This window comes from Lepisma saccharinum, chromosome 21 (genome assembly GCF_977018435.1).
Source record: "Lepisma saccharinum chromosome 21, izLepSacc3.1, whole genome shotgun sequence".
Taxonomy (NCBI): Eukaryota; Metazoa; Arthropoda; class Insecta; order Zygentoma; family Lepismatidae; genus Lepisma; species Lepisma saccharinum.
Genome location: NC_139249.1, coordinates 5,290,276 through 5,310,229, shown reverse-complemented (window position 1 = coordinate 5,310,229; position 19,954 = coordinate 5,290,276). Strand labels below are relative to the sequence as shown.

Here is a 19,954-nt window from a genome sequence, read left to right as displayed (position 1 = left end):
CCCGGGCAGCTAACAGACACAAGTGAGCTTGACCGCTAAGCTCAAAACATAATAGGACACCTGACTGCCTCCTGTGTGACGTCCCAGCCTTGGAAGCCTCTCATTGGCTAGCTGAGGTCACATGTGGCTTTTCCGTGTCTGTGGAGGTTCCAATTCCTTCCACCAGATGGCAGAGTTATCAGGTGGTTGAAAAAATGTAAACAAAGGTTGTTTTTTTTCACCTTTTCTGGCTTATTTATGCCAGATAATTATAAATGAGTTTACTTTTCATAAATTAGGCATTATTTTACCTATGCACAAATGCTATGTTATCTTTTATATTTAATAAAAAATAAGGGATTTAGCAAATATATGATTTGGAGCACATGTTTTTTTCTATTCAAGATGGCTACTGTCTACCTGAAAATTGTTACTTTTTAATAAATAAAGCATTTCTATCCAGCCCATGGGTGTAGCAAATGGTTTTTAAGCATTACACATGATGCTAATTAGGGGAAAGTATAAGCCTTTTGGAAATAGCTCTCACAAGTCTCTTGTGATATTAACCTAATGGCCCTTGCACTTAGGTTGGGTCTGTGGATTTGTGTGTGGGCATGTATGCGCAGTCGTTGATTGGTCATAACGCACCTCATTAAAGTAACATTAGGCCCTCTAGTATTATTATTAATATTATTATAATATACAAATTTGGAAGCTGGAGTGGTCTAGTGAGTAGGGTGTGTTTACTGCTATGCAGGAGACCCGGGTTCCAATTCCGAGGGTGGGTGATCTAACCTTGTCCCCGCATAAAGTGGCTCTGGGACTCGCCCAGTTTCAAATCAATGGGTACAAGGGGGGAGGGGTAAAAGCAGCTAGAGCATGGTGCTGATTACATCACCTCCAAAATGGCATAGATTGATAATGTGTTTGGCCCTACCCGGTGCTATATGCATGGGGAACTTTACCTTACCTACAATATACAAGTATGAGAATTGTAGTAAATTGTATTGTATAATTGTAATAAAACGACCGTGATCAGGGGCTTCAAATAATCATTTGATGCACTTTAGGACTTGAAAGTATTAAGTCCATGGGTTCTGCAATAACACTTAAATTGGCAATGTGGTAAATGAAGGGTTAACAATTGCTGAAGTGAAGGGTGCTTTATATGTGCTACTCCTGCCAAATATTTCTCAGTTGCAACAGCACAGTGCTGCTGTCATTGACAACGTAGATTGGACATGCTGCCCGATGTATGGCAAAAAAGTTGGTATGAGTATTGCCCGAGTGGAATTTGAATCTTTGTGATGGTAGTGACACTTTTCAAAGTTTTCGTGTGTATTGATGACTAATATATTCCACCATACATAGTTAATCAGAAGTTGGTTCATTCTTTATTAAGCGTGACCTGTAATTCAACATTGTTATGTAATAAGGAGGGAGACACCTACAATTTGCTGAATATGTGCATATTTTTCCCTGACCACAATTTTTTCACATTATAATATCACACTAAAACTGCGTATGCAGACCGGGGGGTAAGGAACCAAACAGTGCCATGTAAGATTTACATGGTAATGTTGTTATTTAATATTAATTTTTCAGACTGGGTCCCAGGTTTGATACCCGGTGGAGGCACATAGTGGTTCGGATCCCACTTTGAACTGTAGGTCCAGTCCCGATTAGCCTTCTGTGCTTAAAGTGGACTTAAAGCAACAAAAAAACAACAATCATTTTTCAGACTCAAAGAATTGTATATGTACTAAAATGTTCATGTTTTAGTGTTAGCATAAATTGGTATCATTGGAATCTTTGTTGGCTGAGCCTTTGTTATCACTTTTTAACTTCCAATTGAAACATGGATACTCACGCAAGGTGCTGAATTGTTTTGTGGTACTATACAGGATGTTCGGCTTATATGTATAATAAAAGAAATTGCCATAAATTCTTTATTTATAGATATTTATTTATGAAACTCATTATCCAGATGGGATTTTTTTATTTTAAAGTTTTGTCCATAAACCTCAACATGGCTCCCATTTGTGGCACGACAAATATCTAGTTGGTATTCCATCTCCCGCCATGTGTTTTGAAGCATTGTAGGTGTTACATTGTTCACTGCAGCACAAATTCTGTTACGTAATTCTGCAACATCGCACACCAGTGTACAGTACACTTGGTCCTTACCAAATCCCCACAGATAAAAGTCAAGTGGAGTGAGGTCTGGGGACCTGGGAGGCCACAGAAGAAAGTTGATCCTGTTCCGATCTATCCAGCAGGAAACTGCTTTCAAAAAATTGCGAACTTCTCTGGCATAATGGGGGGGGGGAGCACCATCTTGCTGGAAAATTGTTCTGTGAGGGAGTTGAGGCACAGCATACAATTGTAACATATCAAGGTAAGTGTTGCCATTGATCGTGGGCTCAGAGAAAAAGAAAGGGCCAATGATTTTGTTATGGAGAACCCCACACCAAACATTCCATTTAGGTGAATTCTTCTTGTACTCAATGACGACCCAGGGATTTTCTTACCCCCTGATGCGGCAGTTGTGCCTATTCACCTTACCAGATATTGCCTTATCTGAAAAACACACATTCGAGAAATGCATTGTCAGTGTCAATCTTTTCTAACATGTCAATATCAAACTTTTGACTTTTCTGTCATTCAGCAAAATCTTCTGATGGAGTTGCATCTTGTATGCCCGTAGGTGCAATCTTTTGTGAAGCATGGTATGCACAGTTGTTGGTGGGATGTTTAGTTGTACACTAGCTTGTCTGATGGATTTGTGTGGATTTCTTTGGAACACACCTCTCGAATGTACCTTCTCCTCTGACACTTTACGCTTGGCATGCTTACCTGCTTTTGACAGCAGACTTCCAGGCTCTCTAAGTTGTTTGTCCCATTTCATAATTGACAGGTTACTTAGAGCAGCTGGCCTCGGTGGAAGGTTGTACTCACGATGAAAAAGGTGCTGCACATGCACCACAGATTTACATTCCACAAGCGACAACACACAGAAAACCTTTTGCTGAGCCGTCCACATTGTGACTCACTCTTCACAGCGTGGCGTGACTTTTCTGCGCATGCACATTGGTGCGCGACGTATCTCCATGTTGCACATGCGCATGAGTGGATTTAAAATTTCCAACATTGCTCTTTTCAATGGTGCCAACCGTTTCTCATTAGCACTAATACTTTTTACGTTATAAAATTTTATTTTATTATACATATAAGCCGAACATGCTGTATATGCAAAATGTGGTTTATATCTGACTAAAAACAACATTATCCAACATACAATATTGTCATTTTCAGACATAACATCACTTTCTTCATTGAATATATTTCCATGGTCTCCGTGGCAGAATGGTTAGTGTAAGATACTGAAAAGCCAGAGGTCTCAGATTCAAACCCTGGTTAGGAATGGAGATATTGCATTTGACCCATTCGTAGCGTTCCAACCTGATCCAACCTGAACGCGGGGATCTTAAATAGGGATGTAACTTGCCCCTCCCGATTAGTACTATTGATAGTAGAGACAGCCCTGAACGGGCAGGTACAAATATCTAACTTATCATTAAAATAGACTCATGATTCGTTTTAGACTGAAGTGAGCAATGCGAATGGCAGAATGGGTGTAGATTAGCTTACCCTGTTCGGTTCAGAAATAAGACCAGTAGCTCCTGCTTCTCCGATGATTCCAGATTAAAAGACCCCATGTCGCTCTCATGCACACCTATTTAAACCCTCGCTTGGCCTCTCGTCACCTCTTGCCAAAGGCCAGTGTTCTTACCATTTCCTGTGAAAGTCTTACCCAATACATTTCTGAGCAGGAGCTGACAAGGTCTGCCAGGGTCAATATTTCTTAATCGAACAGGGTATGGTACGCATTGTCATATTTGCAATTCACCCAATAGATGGAAAAGCAGAATTAAATAACCGAAATAAGAAACAGAATATATTGTCGAGCTCTCACACATCGTCATGTTCTCAATTTTAGTGACCTGCCTTCACAGGAAAGAGTTAACCATTAGTTCTGCAATTCATGTTGAACCTAAAAGCTGCTGCTAACAGGAAGAAATACATGTTTAGTGGCAGAGTCAAGACCCCAGGACTCAAGGTTCTGGACCCAGTCTAGGCATAGGTCTCATCTCTCCTCACCATTCAGCCCAAAAGTGGCAGAAATGTTAGGCAAAATAAGAAGACATAAGTAAAAACATCCTTCATTGCTACATACGACTTCACAACTGCAGTAAAACTGGAATGTCGGTTTCCTTCCAAAATGTGAGCATCCAGTGTATGTTAAATTCCTTGTAGGGTCACATTTACATTTCTTCATATTGAAAAACTAAATATGCTGACCAAGGCAGTAATTTATTTTATTAAAAACATAAACTAAACGTAACGTTTCAACCTTCTAGCAAGGTCTTCTTCAGACTCTGTATCAAGTACTTGATACAGAGTCTGAAGAAGACCTTGCTAGAAGGTTGAAACGATACGTTTAGTTTATGTTTTTAATAAAATAAATTACTGCCTTGGTCAGCATATTTAGTTTTTCATAATCATGGAAACAAGGCTTAATGGTGTTATAATTTCATATTGAAATAGAAGCCCAGTCCCAATTAGTCTGCCTGCATATCAAATGGACTTAAAACAAAGTTTACTATGCTTTTGGTTACTACAAGTACATTGCACAAAAGAAAGTAGTGGTGTGAAATTAACCTTGTGGGTTTTATGCAGTATCAGTCTAATTAAATAATCAAGTATTGAAAAATATGATACTTTTATTCAGAAATTTGCTCTGTTCATGTTTTTAAGTGGTTGGTTATTAAAATATATTTCTGTTTTCTTCATTTTCCAGGTTTGTACAGAGGGTCGTCTTATTTTGGAATTCACTTTTGATGACTTGATGAGAATAAAGTCGTGGCATTTTGCTGTGCGGACGCATAGAGAGCTTATTCCACGATCAGTAGTGGCCATGCACTCTCAGCAGGACCCAGCGATGCTGGAGCAACTGGCCAAGAACATCACTCGTCAGGGCATCACAAATTCCACCCTCAACTACCTCAGGGTAAGTATCGCTCTGATTAAATAATGCTGCATTCATCAGAGTTAATCAACTTGTAGCTTGTCACTTGGTGACATAAAACGCTCCTCAATTGCTATTTGAATTAGCTGCCACAATTAGATGTAGGTGGCAATAGTTGCCACGTGGTCAAATGTAATGGGTAGAGGCATGCGTATTTTGTTTCTGGCGAAAACACAAAATGTGAAATAACACATTGGAGTGTTAATTTTTAATGATTTTGAAAGGTGTGAGGTGCATTTTGCTAGCATATTTTGTCATGAAATGATGTGAAATAAACTCTTAAACACAAAATTTAGGGTTTATTTACCGTGACACCTTCACAGGTCTGAATTATCATGCGAGTTATGCAAATCACAGAAAATTGTTTAATTCTACTGTAAATATTTGAGAGCAGAAATAGACTCCTTTACACAGGAATAAACTTTATACTCTGATAACTATACTATAAATGTGCTATTAGAAGTATAATTCCGGAAACACGGAATGTGAAATAACACCCTGTAATGTTCATTTCTCAAGAGGTGTGTTTTCCTAACACGTTTTGTCACAAAATGATGCGAAATAATTCTCAAACCTGAAAAATTGAGTGTATTTATAGATGTGACACTTTCTGGAGTCTGAAGTATCCAGTGATTACGCAAAAGCACAGAAAATTAATTTATTTCTGCTGTAAAAAAATAATAAGAAAGAATGACTGGACTCCTCCATACAGCAAGAAAACTACACACACTGTTAACTACATAAACATGCTATTAGGAAGGAAAAATTTTGTGTAATAAGTAAAGTTTTCAAATCAAATTTTGGCAATTTTTTTTTACCAAAATGCCATGTTATATACCACTATACCAATTTTTATCCTGAAATGTGCTTAGTTCTTGTACCAAAATCTTATTATTATTTTTATTTATTTTGTCTACTAGTGAAGAAAGTGATAAAAGTCAACAAAAGGTAAAGAAGTCTATAAAAAGTCAAAAAATTATTCTTGTGGTCAAGAATTTATGCTATTGCTATGACTGACTGATTTACATTATTGTACTTCACTTTTCTGCGTTTTTGGCTTGATTTCCAACTTTACCTAAGTAGGGGTCCCATAAATGAAGGTTAAGAAAAAAGAAAAGGTCAAGAATTTTCGATTTGTTATTTTGGCAGACACACTGTAAATATGTGGCTCTAATGATTACATATATATTTTTATATTCCGATGTAAACTTTTTAAATTGTTACAATTTTGAAGCATTGGTTTGACGAGTGGCTACTACTGGGAATTATGTGTGAATTCCGCTTGAATTTTTCTCCGTACATATGAAATATTCCAACTTTTATTAATCCAAATCCTATTGAATTTATACGTATTTATAAATGCCCTGAGGCAAGTTTTTTACAGTTTAGTTTTTATTTTTATTGAGGAAGAAAAAGAATGCTGTGTGAAAATAAAACAGAATTCTTTCGATCTGTTGACTTTGTTAGTGTCCTTTGTAGAGCATTCTGACAGATGGAAGATTATTGCAAGATAAGATATATTCAAGAATATTAGGTAGGTTTGAGTTTGAAATTCTCACACAATAAACAATTTTTCGCAGATTAGAATATTCTAGATGTATTTCGAGTCTGAGTATGTGAAATGGCAAATGTAAACTACAGGCGTCAAGTTAAATGTTTTAAATATACCGTTTAATTAAATCGAATTAGAATTTCTGGATACATGGGAATCACACAGACCGTTTATATTGTTACAATATATTTGTGTGTGTGTGTGTGTGTGTGTGTGTGTGTGTGTGTGTGTGTGTGTGTGTGTGTGTGTGTGTGTGTGTGTGTGTGTGTGTGTGTGTGTGTGTGTGTGTGTGTGTGTGTGTGTGTGTGTGTGTGTGTGTGTGTGTGTGTGTGTGTGTGTGTGTGTGTGTGTGTGTGTGTGTGTGTGTGTGTGTGTGTGTGTGTGTGTGTGTGTGTGTGTGTGTGTGTGTGTGTGTGTGTGTGTGTGTGTGTGTGTGTGTGTGTGTGTGTGTGTGTGTGTGTGTGTGTGTGTGTGTGTGTGTGTGTGTGTGTGTGTGTGTGTGTGTGTGTGTGTGTGTGTGTGTGTGTGTGTGTGTGTGTGTGTGTGTGTGTGTGTGTGTGTGTGTGCGCGCGCGCGCGCGTGCGTGCGTGCGCGCCTTGAATTTTTTGGAAAATTCACCCTGAAAACCATTAGTTATGATCTTGAAACTCAAAGAATTTGGCAGTGCTTTATTACACAGGAATTACACTTGGATTTTATCAGTCCTACAGTAGCCACCCTGTATAAGTGTTAGTTCAAAGAGACATCGGCTCACCTAGTTGTAATCATAAGACAAATCACAGAAGCATCAAATAGTTTGACCTGAGTCTCCCATTGCAGCTGTGTGTAATATTGGAACCAATGCAGGAGCTGATGTCGAGGCACAAGGCGTACGCTCTAAGCCCCAGAGACTGCCTGAAGACTACCTTGTTCCAGAAGTGGCAGAGGATGGTTGCCCCACCGGGTAAGAGAGGTAGATTTTCTTGGCTGGTTCTTTTGGGCATGGGCTCTAGTTGTATTGCATGCTGGGACGTTCATAGTACTGTGCTATTAGTAGTCACGTGCACATATCTCTTGTTTGCACAGTAATCACAGTCGGTGGTTATGTTCTTTCAATTCTGGATCATTGAAGATGTTTGCTTCTGTGTGTGGTAGATTGGACATCCAGTCTGTTTTACACAGTATTAGCCTAGCAGGCCTTTTCAGTGTGAATTTTGAAATTATGTACTGTTCTGAATAAAATTTAATATCTTGGAAAGTAAAAATTGTACCGGTACAAACCAAAACATGCTTTCTTCAGTTTACTCCAAAAATTGCATATAAACTTCAATAATGTGAAGAAATTAAAAAGAGTATAAAAATAACCACATTTTAATAAAGTTTGAACAGTCCATTTCCAACATTACAGAGTTCCTGTATGTTCTCAGAGTCATCTTTAAAATTATATTACCTGTAGCGACGGATGAGTCCCCGTTTGGTACTTATGGCTTAAGATTAGGGCTGAGCCGATACCACCATTTGCCGATGCCGATACTTGTTTAATTCCAGTAAAACAATAAAGGCTAGTTACTGAGGCACAAAGCTCATCACATCACATTAGTATTAACTATATCAAATACTCCAAATTATTCTCATATAACATTTTATGTGAACTTCTTTCTACCCTTAGAAGATGCAAAAAGAAGTAGTTGTTTTTTTAAATGTTGCAAACATTGTTGAAGTACAGAAGGCATATACTCCAAAAAAAAAAAAAAAAATTGGTGTATTATTATAAATGTCCCTGCCAGAGAGTGTAAAATAAAATGTATATAGTGCGTATAGCATACAGCTTCCACAAGGAAATGCAAAATAAATACAAATGTAAATAACATTCTTATCGTTTGGATTAACCTGGGGAGGGAGAAAAACGACGTAAAATATACACAAATATAGATATATATATGTTTAATGCTCATTTTGCAGCTCTGTACATGTCCTGCTGTCCATTATTCTGTCATTTGCAATAAAAACAAGTGACTGCAGTGTCGGCATCGGTCAGCAGCACACAGAAGGGTAAGAGCACAAGAAGAAAATCCACAACCCTCCCTCCCACAGCAACATACATCCCTTTCCCAGGAATTCCGGAATGAGCCTAGCATTATATAAATGCTGGTTTTGAAAACGTTATGTTTTTATTACCCTAAAGAAAGCATAAAATAGCAAAAGTGCCCCAAAAAAAACCAATGATAAATAATTTGAACATTTCCTAACTACAAGCTTGACTATTAAGTGAAGTTCAGCAGGAATTTAAATAGATCAATGAATATAATTATTTTCAGTGCAATATACCTAGGTCCGTGGACCGCTAGTTTACTCTTCATAACTCCCCTTTTTTCCAGCCCCTATGTTTACAACACCGGTAGGGTTTCTGTGATGTCATCAGGATGAAACTTCTCCCAGGTGTCTTTTCCAGCGCTGTAAAGCATGCAATGCTCTTATTTTTAAGAGAAAAAAACACATATTGAAGAGCATCGCAACACAACTTGCACAGAATACATGAATGTGGTAGTGCATAGAAAACATTATAAGTGAGCAAAAACACAAATTTAATCACGTTAGTGCTGGAAAAATTGTTTCATGGTATTTGTCCTTTAATTTTTTGGATCCTGTGGTTCAAATATCGAATTCCATAAAAAGAACGTTCTTGCTTGACAAAACATGAAGTACTTTCTGTTGTTTTGTTTTTACGATTTTTTCATTTTGTATTGAACAACAAATGATAAAGACTGATCAAGATTTTTGTTCTCGAGGTGACATACACACTTAATGAGAACATTTTTCCTAGCACATCTTGCCTTCACACTAAGGATGGCCGAAAAAATATCCAGATTCCAAAAAGTTTAAAATCTCGATTTGGAGATTTTACTATCTGAATTTTGGAGGCTTAATCCGAATTTTGGGGATAGAGGTTTATGACCATTTTCAATTTTTCAGGTCAAATTTATTAACAAAGCTCTCAATGTGCTGTATTTTAAGTATAGTCTTCCTCATTTCACAATCATATACTCCGTAAGTAATCACAAGGGGGTGATGTGATCAGCACCATGTCCCTAGGTGCCGGAGCCGCTTGAACAGTTAGAAAAAATTCTGGTTGTCCCCTTCCAGGGATCGAACCAGAGTCTCTCGCATGGTAGTCAGATCATATACTCTGTGTGTGTGTGTATGAGAAAAGGTGCCAGAAGGGTGGATAAATACAAATGACGAAGGAGACAGTAAACACCACAGGAAAAGAATACGTTGATATTTCGTGACCTCGGTCACATTGTCATCAGAGAAGAAAGCGGTGCACATATTCACGAAGTATAAGACCACAGAATACTAACTGTAGCGTTGGTACAATGTTGTCAGAAAAAGTTAGAAGATAGGAAACAAATGTAAGGTACTTTCACCAGTGTTTACTGCATAAGGTGGGTGGTTTCGGGGAAGAGGGGAAAGTGTTATTGGTTGGCTAGGTTGAGTCCAGAAGGGGTATATATATATATATATATATTTTATTTATTTATTTTTTAAAAAAATGCGTTTTGCAATCCCAACTTGACACGTCTTGCAAGAACACTGTTATCATCACTAAGCTAGTGTAACGGATAACATTGTAGGAATGGCGCCATTCTTCAGGCTGCTCTTTGGTGTAATTCCTACAAATTCGGAAAAATAACAACCTGAAATTTGTCTTTTCAATAGCATTTGCTCTTTCAGAACTTCTCATCGGATGGAAATATGCGGTAAACAATATCAGAATTTTTTGTTTTCTTGAGATATTGAAGTGCTTACAGCACAGTGAGACATTATTTATTGTCACTCTGGCACTACAATATGAATCGCATTAAAAAAATAACTGGAAATACACTAATTCAAGAGGAAGGAAAGAACAAAGAGGCACATTTCCTTTGCTAAAATTAGCGAATACCAAACTTTCCTCAGCAATCCTTCATCCCTATGAGTCACAGTTTTACATCCTTATCGGCTTGCTCAAAAGGGCATTATGAACGGACCTTTTAAAGCTAGGAACATAGCAATTAAAGAAAGATAGGAAATTTTGATATTTTAAATAAACATGCATACATTTTTTGGAATAGTTTTACTAGCATTAACGAGGTAGCATAAGGTACAAAAAAAAATACTAAAGTGCTCCCCTGTGCTTTGCACCATGCAATGAAGGCGTATAGGGGATGTGGAGTTTCTTGATCACGGCCGAAGTTGAGGGTGATGTGATCAGCACCAAGCCCATGGCTGCCTTTACCCCCCAGTTTTTTCTCCAGGTTCCCACTTTATATGATGCTGGGTGGGTGCCAGAGCTACTTGAACAGGTGGGAAAAAAATATGGTTCTCCGCTGGGAATCTAACCCTGGGTCTCTCGCATGATAGTCAGACACCCTAATGACTGAGCTACCACTGCTCACTTAATGTTGCTAAGCTTTTTTTTTTATTTTGAAGCCTACAGTATGGATTGCAGGGGGAGCGTGGGGGGTGGAGAAAGTATGTGTTGTAAATCTTGAGTAGGTTCTCAACAAGAAAGAAATGACTGGTTCAAACAAAATGTAAATGGAGAAAATAGGCACACTTTTTGGTTTATAGACGTGATACTTGAATACGCAATATCCAGAATTGATTGGACATAAGTTTTAAATTGTAGAATATACATATATATTAAAAAATTAAGGTGTGCACACACAAAGATTGAGATCGAACTGACACCTTGTTATTTTTCGTCATGTATTGAAATACTTCAAACATTTATGTGAAGAAATATTCTTGTGGTTATCTGAGTAAAGCTTGAGTTTTAACCTGCATTATGCTATTAAAGAACTAGAATGCAAGTTTTACATTAATGAATTTTGCTCAAATCAAGGATAGCTAATAATTGAATAAAAAGCTGTACATGAAGATCCAATTAAATTAGCTGTGTAAGGGTAGAGTTTTTGAATTTTTCATGTTTCATGAATAAAGAAATGGACTGAAGAGTAGAATGTAAAAATGTTGACATATCATTGTGCAGCAAGATTTCAAAGTTAAAGTATGTTGTTTGAAGTAGTCCTTAATTCACTGCAGAGTAATTGAGAAAGTTAATTTACCCAAGTGGGAATGTTTATTGTGTTATTGTCATACCTTTCTTGTTGTCCAGAGACAAACCGGCCCCAGAACAAGCGACGGAAAAGGAAAGGCTCACAATCAGGTGCAAACAGCACACCTCCCGCCCCGAACAAGAAGCGATCTCCTGGACCTAACTTCTCGCTAGCATCCCAAGTAAGTAATGGTGCCGTCACTTTCAAACTACTGCTTATGAATTAGTATTGCAAGTGATAAGTCTTCCTATTTAATGATGTGGTTTACATTCACTTCAGTGTCCATATAATTTATAACAGGTAGGTGTTTTGAAACATGTGAAGGATAGGAGACTTCTCAAAAGAGCGCTTACTGTTTACCTTGTACACTACTACTGGTATATCAATGCAAGAATACAATTGAGACGAGATCTGAGCTCGTAACTGATGCAAGCCGACCTCTGTGGCAGGGTTGTTTGCACAGTGCGCTATGACGCCAGTGGTCTTGGGTTTGAATCTTAACCTGGTCATGGATGTTCTTTGTTGAGTGTGTCTATCAATATCATCACTCATCACCCTAATCGTGATTAGCCAAAAGTGACAGAGAAGCGATATTAAATTATAAAAATGAAATTGAATCGTAACCGATGCCGATGTACTGGTATAAGCTGATACTGTTCCGGAGTCCAGGTATCTCCTGGGGTCTGCAGGAATGCCAGCCACAGTCGTATTAATCATCTTGGAAATTATTAAAAAATTCAAATTTTCATTAATTTTGCCCTAGTGTTGTGTGAAAAATTGGATTTTGTGAATAAATAACAGCTATTTCCACGTTCCAAGCAAGACCAGTCAATTGATGTGGTGTAAATGCATTGGAATTTGATATTCTGAACAACTTTCAATTGTTACAATGTTCAAGCATCGCTAGTGTTGGGACTCATCTCAGCATGCAACACTGAACAAATTATAACTTACTAAAAAGCTATAGTATATCCTCTATGTGCCATAAGCTATTTACACCATCACACATTGAATTTTGTTTGACACTTTAGGGATAGTGAAAATATTGAGGGTGTTTTGATGTTGTTTTACATTGCCTTGTAAATTACATTAAAAAAAAATTTAAAAAAAACTTGCTGAAGTGTAGGCACAAGAGCCAGCCGGAAGACCAGAGGATGGTTGCCTGTAGGTACAGACTGGGATGAGATGTAATGGTCAACATACCTGCCAGGGACTTGTGTTTTGATGTTTTGTTTATCCCTGGCTCACTCAGCATTTGCTGATCGGAGCATCCTCTTTCCACACCCCCGTCCAACATACTTGATTTTATACAGGGTGTTTCACAATGTTCTTCAGGATTAGGATAATTTATTACAAGAAGAGTATCGCACTTACCACAATAAAACTGACACCAGTCGAAACAGGAACTCAAACAGTTTCCTCGCTTGCACTGTAGTTCACATGCTCACTGCTATGTGGAACTACTTAACACACCTATTGTGGGCTGGCTCGTAACTTTGTTTCCAAGGAGTCTTAGTTAAATACGTATCAATTTCATTTGCTACAAGGACATCAGTAAATGAGATCAGGTTTTGTAGACAGTAAGTTAAAGATATTTTTAACTTCTTTCAAGACAAATTGCTAAATTTGTAACAGTTCATGCATATCCAAATAGTTAGCATGCACTCACTATAAGTATATGCTGTTCTGGGTTTGATCCTCAGTGAAGTTCCAAAATGCTAGCTAACATCATAAGGGCGGTTGGGGAGCTATTCCAAAGACTAAACGACTTTGGTCTAGAAAACAGGGCAACGGAATCATGTATCATGCAACAAAGAGCCATTCGGCAGACCTTGGCCCTCAACGGGTTGTTCCATCCTGCAATTCACTGCTATTCTTTGTATTTCTCACTTCTTTCCTTCTGGTCTTACCCTTATTTCCATTTTTATAGCATGGTAAAAAGTGGCTGCTGAATTCATAACTTTTCTCTAAATGATAGCACTGAATTGAAAGTTATATTTTATCCACAAACCTAGCATGCCTCCTTTCTATTCTATTTAAAAACATATTCAAAGCATTTGAAGTATTTACATGCATAAAGGCAACTGGTTACATGCATTAAATTAAGAAGGTGAATGAACCATTGAAGCATGTCATGAAATATCCAGCAGGTGGGTAAAGTCTTTACGGGCTGAGTATTCCATTGGCACAATAACCATGTGATCTTTGGCTTATGCAGATATTATCTAGGAAGCTGTTCTGAGTCGTGGTAACAGTTATGTAAGATGCTATGCATATTTTTTTCCTGTACATCTAGAGCTTATTCTTGGGGTTTCTTATTTTGACTGCCCTTTTCCATGCACATAGGACATTTTCATAGATTGCATTCGCAAATGTAACAGGTTTGCACAGTAAACGTTCTATCAACGGGAGCAGATGCTACCAAAATAAGCTCGCAAAAATGTGTGGCACCTTACCTTTTTAAAAAATCTTGACATTTAATGTGAGGCTTGGTATAAATCTACATGTATTGTGTTTTATTAGATCTTATCTTTGTATCAATAGGTAAGAAAACAATCATACCCTGTTGCATGCATCTAGCTGTATTTTGCCAGGTAGAATGTGTCCATTTGTCTGATGCACTAAACAGTGGCTGAATATCCTTGTGCTAATCTCAGCAAAGGTAATGCACATTCATACAGGGCTATTCTAAAAGATCTTTGCACTTTAACAACATCATGGCTCTTGTATTTGCATCTTTTATTTTACATCTCTTTTCTGTCACCCTTGGCTAATCGCCCCAATGAGGATGAGGGATGATTTCATGAAAGTATGCCCATGTAGAATACTCAGGCTAGGACTCAAACCAAGAAACTTCGGTGGCGAGATCAAAAAGTCGTCATGTTGTGCCTGAATAGAAAGAGGGAAAAAACTGATTTGTGGTAATGGTCACAGACAATGGGTGGAAATGTGTTCAAAACCTCCCACACACTACATCGATGGGATTTGTCTTGCAGAATTCAATTATTTTTCCACCTTTGTTGCCATTTTTGCTTAAATGAAATGAAGAGTCATGGATTATGAAATTGTAAAGATCTTTCTGATCACACTGTGTATACCGTATTTACGTGTGTATAATGCGCACCCTGGTTTTTGATAGGGAAAAGTGACAAACAATTATATCTCGTATATAATGCACAGTACAATCCAGCTTCAAGAAATGTCTTTCTTAGTTGTAGGTCGTAAAGCTGTTGGTATGCACATCAACAGTGAATTACATCATTCCTATTCAATGAGTCACCTGTTGCTATGTGGACCAAGAGGAGAACATTACATTGCAAAGTGAAAAATTGTGGCACATGGCCTTTAACCTTTTATAAGTAGTTTTGCTCATTTCCTCTTTAAAACTTCAAAATATATATACTTTTTCTATGACTAACAAACCATTTATAGGAGACACATTCAGGATACTCAAACTAACAGTTAGCAGCACAAGATTTCATCCATTAATGCATTTACACACTCCAAATGTGTCATATTAGTTGGGCAGTAATACTTTTTAATTATTTCCTTTTTCTCTTTATCGTTTTTTTTTTTTTTCATGCAATGTACCATAAAAGTCGGAATGTTCCTTCATTTTGTAATGAGCTTATTTCGACTGCATTACAAATAAGTATCACCATCTTGAATGGAATATTGTTGCCATATTCAGAAACTGCAGAATTCAAGCTTTCCAATGATATATAACATAATAGGGTTCCGTAAACATTAAAAAAATTATTCTGTGCATAATATGCACCACACGTTTTGGGGGCAAAAATTGTGGAAGAAAGTGCGCATTATACATGAGTAAATACGGTTGTATATACACATATCTGATCACCTGTATATATTTCTGATGTGGCTCAACAGACCATTTGGCTCCACTGGTACGGTTAGATTTAAGGGTTGATATTGCAATGTTTAGTAGTGTACCGGGCACGGTAGACTATGGATATACACTGAAATCCAAAAGTCATGGGATAGCGGGAGGGAACATTGAGGCAAACCAGTCGAACATCGCGAAGCAGTTGCAGTGTTGTCAGGTAGACTTCTGTGAGTGCAGTGAAACGTCATGTACCGTGGTGATGGCAACCCGACTGGAATTATTGGTGTTTGAGCGTGGGATGATAGTTGGTGCTAGACGAATGGGGCATGCTATTTCGGAAGTCATCCGGACACTGAACTTTTCTCACTCCACAGTATCAAGGGTGGACCGTGAGTACCGCATTGGAGGCATTACGACCCATCAGGGATAATGCAGTTTGTGCCTACGAGTGATAAATGATCGCGACCGGTGACGTTTGGGCAGACTCGTCTGGGCAAACAGACAAGCAACAGTGCATGATCTGACAGCAGGAATCGATGCAGGACATCCTAGGAACGTGTCTCAGAGGTCAGTTCAACGCAATTTGGTCTCCATGGGATATCACAGCCAAAGACTGACACGTGTGCCGCTACTAACCGCTATTCATTGGCGACAGCGATGCACATTTGCTCTGGAACACGTGCATTGGGCCTTAGGGAATTGGCAACGTGTAGCGTGGTCAGATGAGTCATGTTTCCAATTGGTACGTGCAGATGGTAGGGTCCGGGTGTGGCGCAGACCCCATGAGGCCATGGACCCAAGTTGTCAACAAGGCAATGTGCAAGCTGGTGGTGGCTCCGTCATGGTGTCAGGCGTGTTTACTTGGCATGGTTTTGGTCCTCTGGTCCTCGTGAACTAGAAAATGAACGCTCATCACTATGTTCAGCTGCTTGATGACCATCTCCAACCCTTTATGGACTTCATGTACACTACCAACAATGGGATTTTCGAGGATGACAATGCACCATGTCACTGGGCTGCAATGGTGCGCGACTGGTTTGAGGAACATTTCTGGCAAATTCCAACGCATGAATTGGCCTCCTAGATCACCGGACATGAACCCTATCAAGCACATGTGGGATGTCATCGAACGGACTATTCGTGCCCTCCAGCAGACTACCAGCAACTTGTTGCGTCCTTCCCATGTCGAATTGCTGCACTTCGCTGTAATTGAGGGGTCCCACTCGTTATTAGGTAGGTATCCCATGACTTTTGGCACTTCAGTGTATTTTACCCCGGCAAGTAAATTATTCGTGTGCTCAATGTGAATTGTATGCAACAGCATTGAAAAGGAGGAGAAAGTTATCTGCTTAGTACTTCATGGTGAAACAGTACTTGTTGCATCAGGGAGGCAGCTAGAGTAAGTAGTGCGTGTTCAGGGTAAGAGAACATGCTTAGCTCACTTACAGGCACCTCATTGAATGTGTGTGTTCTCATTGATCAGGAACCCCTGCGGCTGAAGGTTTGCTTGTAGTGCTGTGGGGAGGTCTCGCTCTGCAGATGCATTGTGGTCTGTTAGGAAGCTGTTGGTTGCTCTTCTTTAGGTGTGTCTTCACGTTTTGTCTAAGCTTTTGCCATCATTGCATTAACATCAACTTTTTGAGTTATGTGTGATACAGAGAATCTTGCATGGCATTCGTGCTTGTGAATTTTTTGATATTAACAGTTCTTTGCTTGCATTTGACTTGGTAAATAAAATAATCTGTTGTGTTAGGGGTGACGTTTTGTAATGACCACCTTAGTGCATGAGTCTCATAATCTGGAGAGAAATATTTGTAAAGAAAATGTAACCAAGTTTGGAGTTTGCTCATTTTTGTTTTTGATGCATTTCTTCATAAAAATTCCTTTAGTACGAGCATTGTCAGACATTTCAAACAGTTCTTGTCTTGCAATGTAGCAGTAGAATATTCCTTCGGTTGACAGAAAAATATTTGGTTTCGTTTGTGGTTATTACCTATTAAGTATATGTTAGTGTCTTCGTGGTATTACATATATTTGTGTGTGTGTGTGTGTGCAAGTATGTGGTTCTTTTCATTTATGTGCAACATATAATGAAGTTGAAACCATAAAGGAGCTTTTTTGCCTATTGTGTCTTGAAAAATGAACCTTCCATCTCTGCATTTGGTTGTTCCATTTTCAGGGTTCATGTGTTGTCTGTAACATGTCACTTCAGTGTAAATGCTCCCTAAAAATAGCAATAAAACAAAACATTAGAATCTCCTGAAAATTCTTCTTAACCTTTAATTTTCTGTGTCCTACATGTAAACAAATTTACACGTGGTTAGTATTTGGGACTAATTTCAATTGAGTGGGGTACATCTTAAAAATTACTTTCTGGATAGTTTTTACAATTGGATATGTAATATACTTTTAAAACTGCAATTATGCTTTACATGGTACTATTTGTGTATAGTACATTGCATTAAAAGGTGAAAGTTTTATTGTTCCATATATTTTTATTCAAAACAGGAAGTTAAAATATTTTTTTCTGGATTTAATTTGTAAAATCACTAGGTGGAAGGTATCCAAACATTAAAAAACTTGCAAAGTCTTTGTCTCACAATTAATTCATTAAATTTCAACATTGGGCACTCTTGATGACATAACGAATATCGAGACAATGTTTAATAATGGTTTTCAGCATATCTACGGTCATGCTATTCAAGTCATTGGTTTCAGTACATGAAGCATTTGAATTTTATACACCTTTAGGAAAAATTCACACTGAAATGACATGTCATCAGATGATCATACCAATACAGTTGCAATCACCAGAATAAAATTACAAAACAACTGGTGACTTCATCAAAGTATAAGATGGAAAGTTGGAACTCGCAGAACATATGAGGCCTTGTGGATATTAGGGACAAATACGAGGGTTATTGAAAAAGTAAGGTAACAAGAGCTCTCACAGCTATCATAGCCCTCTTGTTCTTCAAATGTCCCACCAGGTTTGCAGCAGAAAAGCACAGCTTTATCACACAACCTTAGATGGCGCATATGTTACGTCAGACCCTCACAATATCAGTTGGAAGATGGCTGTGCTCACAGAAACATGGTAAGCATGAAAGTGCAGTGTGATCAGGTTTTTGCATCTGAAGGGCACCTCACCAACAGAAATCAATCATCAACTGGTTGTGTACGGTGCTAATGTAATGTCACAGAAACAGGTGTGGGTTTGGTGCACTGAGTTCGATAACAGCAGGACAGATGTGCAAGATGAACCATCCAGTCAGCCAAGCACGTCCACCTCATATGAGCATTTGTGCTGTATTGAAGGTCTAATTCAGGATGATAGTCGCATTTGACTTAACGATATTGCTAAGGAACTCAACATCTCAGTGGGCAGTGTGCACAAGATCGTTCATAAGCAACTGGGCTACCGAAAGACGTGTTTACGTTGGATGCCAAGGCAACTTGCAGAAGGCCACAAAGCCACTTGGATGGGATTGTGTCTCATGCACTTGATGCGGTTTCATGAAGGAGTGCCATTCCTGCACCGTATTGTTACAAGGACTGAAGAAACATGGGTGCATCATGTGACACTGGAGACAACCTAGCACCCAGTGATTTCCATCTCTTCGGACCTGGGTGGTAGGCGATATGGAAGTTCAGGAAGCCATCATGATGCGACTTCAGGGACTTAACGCAGATTTCTTCTATGCCGGCATTGGTGCCTTTGGACAAACATGGTGACTGTTGAAAAGTAAAGTGTGTATCAGTATATTTGCCTGTGGAATAGTTTGTCCAGGAGAGCTCTTGTTACCTTACTTTTTGAATCACCCTCGTACAAGACTTGACATTGACTTTCCTGGAATGCCTGTCTTATGCACTGAGAAGTTCTTCACTTCCTAGAATCAAATGCTTTTCTATGTTGGAGGTTCATGTGTATACTACCTTCTAAGACGATGGGTCAACATCACAACTGAACAAACTGAATACTCATTACCAAGGCCACTCAGTAGCTGACAGATCAGGTTATTTAAAACATTTTCTCCACTGTCTCTTCATGATGATGCAAACTGGGCATGTACACAATACTTTTATTTTTCCTTGCAAACTAAATTAACATAAAATATTTCATTTTTTATTCATATTTTTCTTTGGGTTGTAGCTTCATGTTTTCAATATGTAATGTTTCTAATTTTTGTTCAAAATGAGTTTCATTGTTGCCATTTTGATCTTATGATCATGCCACATCTTAATATAACAAAGACTACTCATCTTGCCAAGTTCACTTAATTCATCAAGAATTATGATAAGAAATGGAAGTACTTACATTCCGACCATTGCAGTGTTAAGAATATAAACATGGATGCCCGCGGAAAGGTGAAAACAGTTTGGCATTCTATTGATAACATTGTGTT

At 38.3% G+C, this 19,954-nt stretch overlaps 1 protein-coding gene across 3 annotated transcripts in view; it reads left to right on the top strand.

The window, feature by feature from the left end:
* Chi (LIM domain-binding protein 2 Chi) overlaps positions 1-19,954 on the top strand; it is a 96,468-nt gene that overhangs the window by 69,722 nt on the left and 6,792 nt on the right. For 2 of the 3 annotated variants that reach the window (XM_083143080.1, XM_083143078.1), the window contains exons 6-8: positions 4,841-5,050; positions 7,440-7,572; positions 11,761-11,882. In XM_083143080.1, the coding sequence (XP_082999206.1) occupies positions 4,841-5,050; positions 7,440-7,572; positions 11,761-11,882 (465 nt within the window). The remainder of the gene's footprint in view (positions 1-4,840; positions 5,051-7,439; positions 7,573-11,760; positions 11,883-19,954) is intronic. The other variant, XM_083143079.1, reaches the window with a different exon arrangement.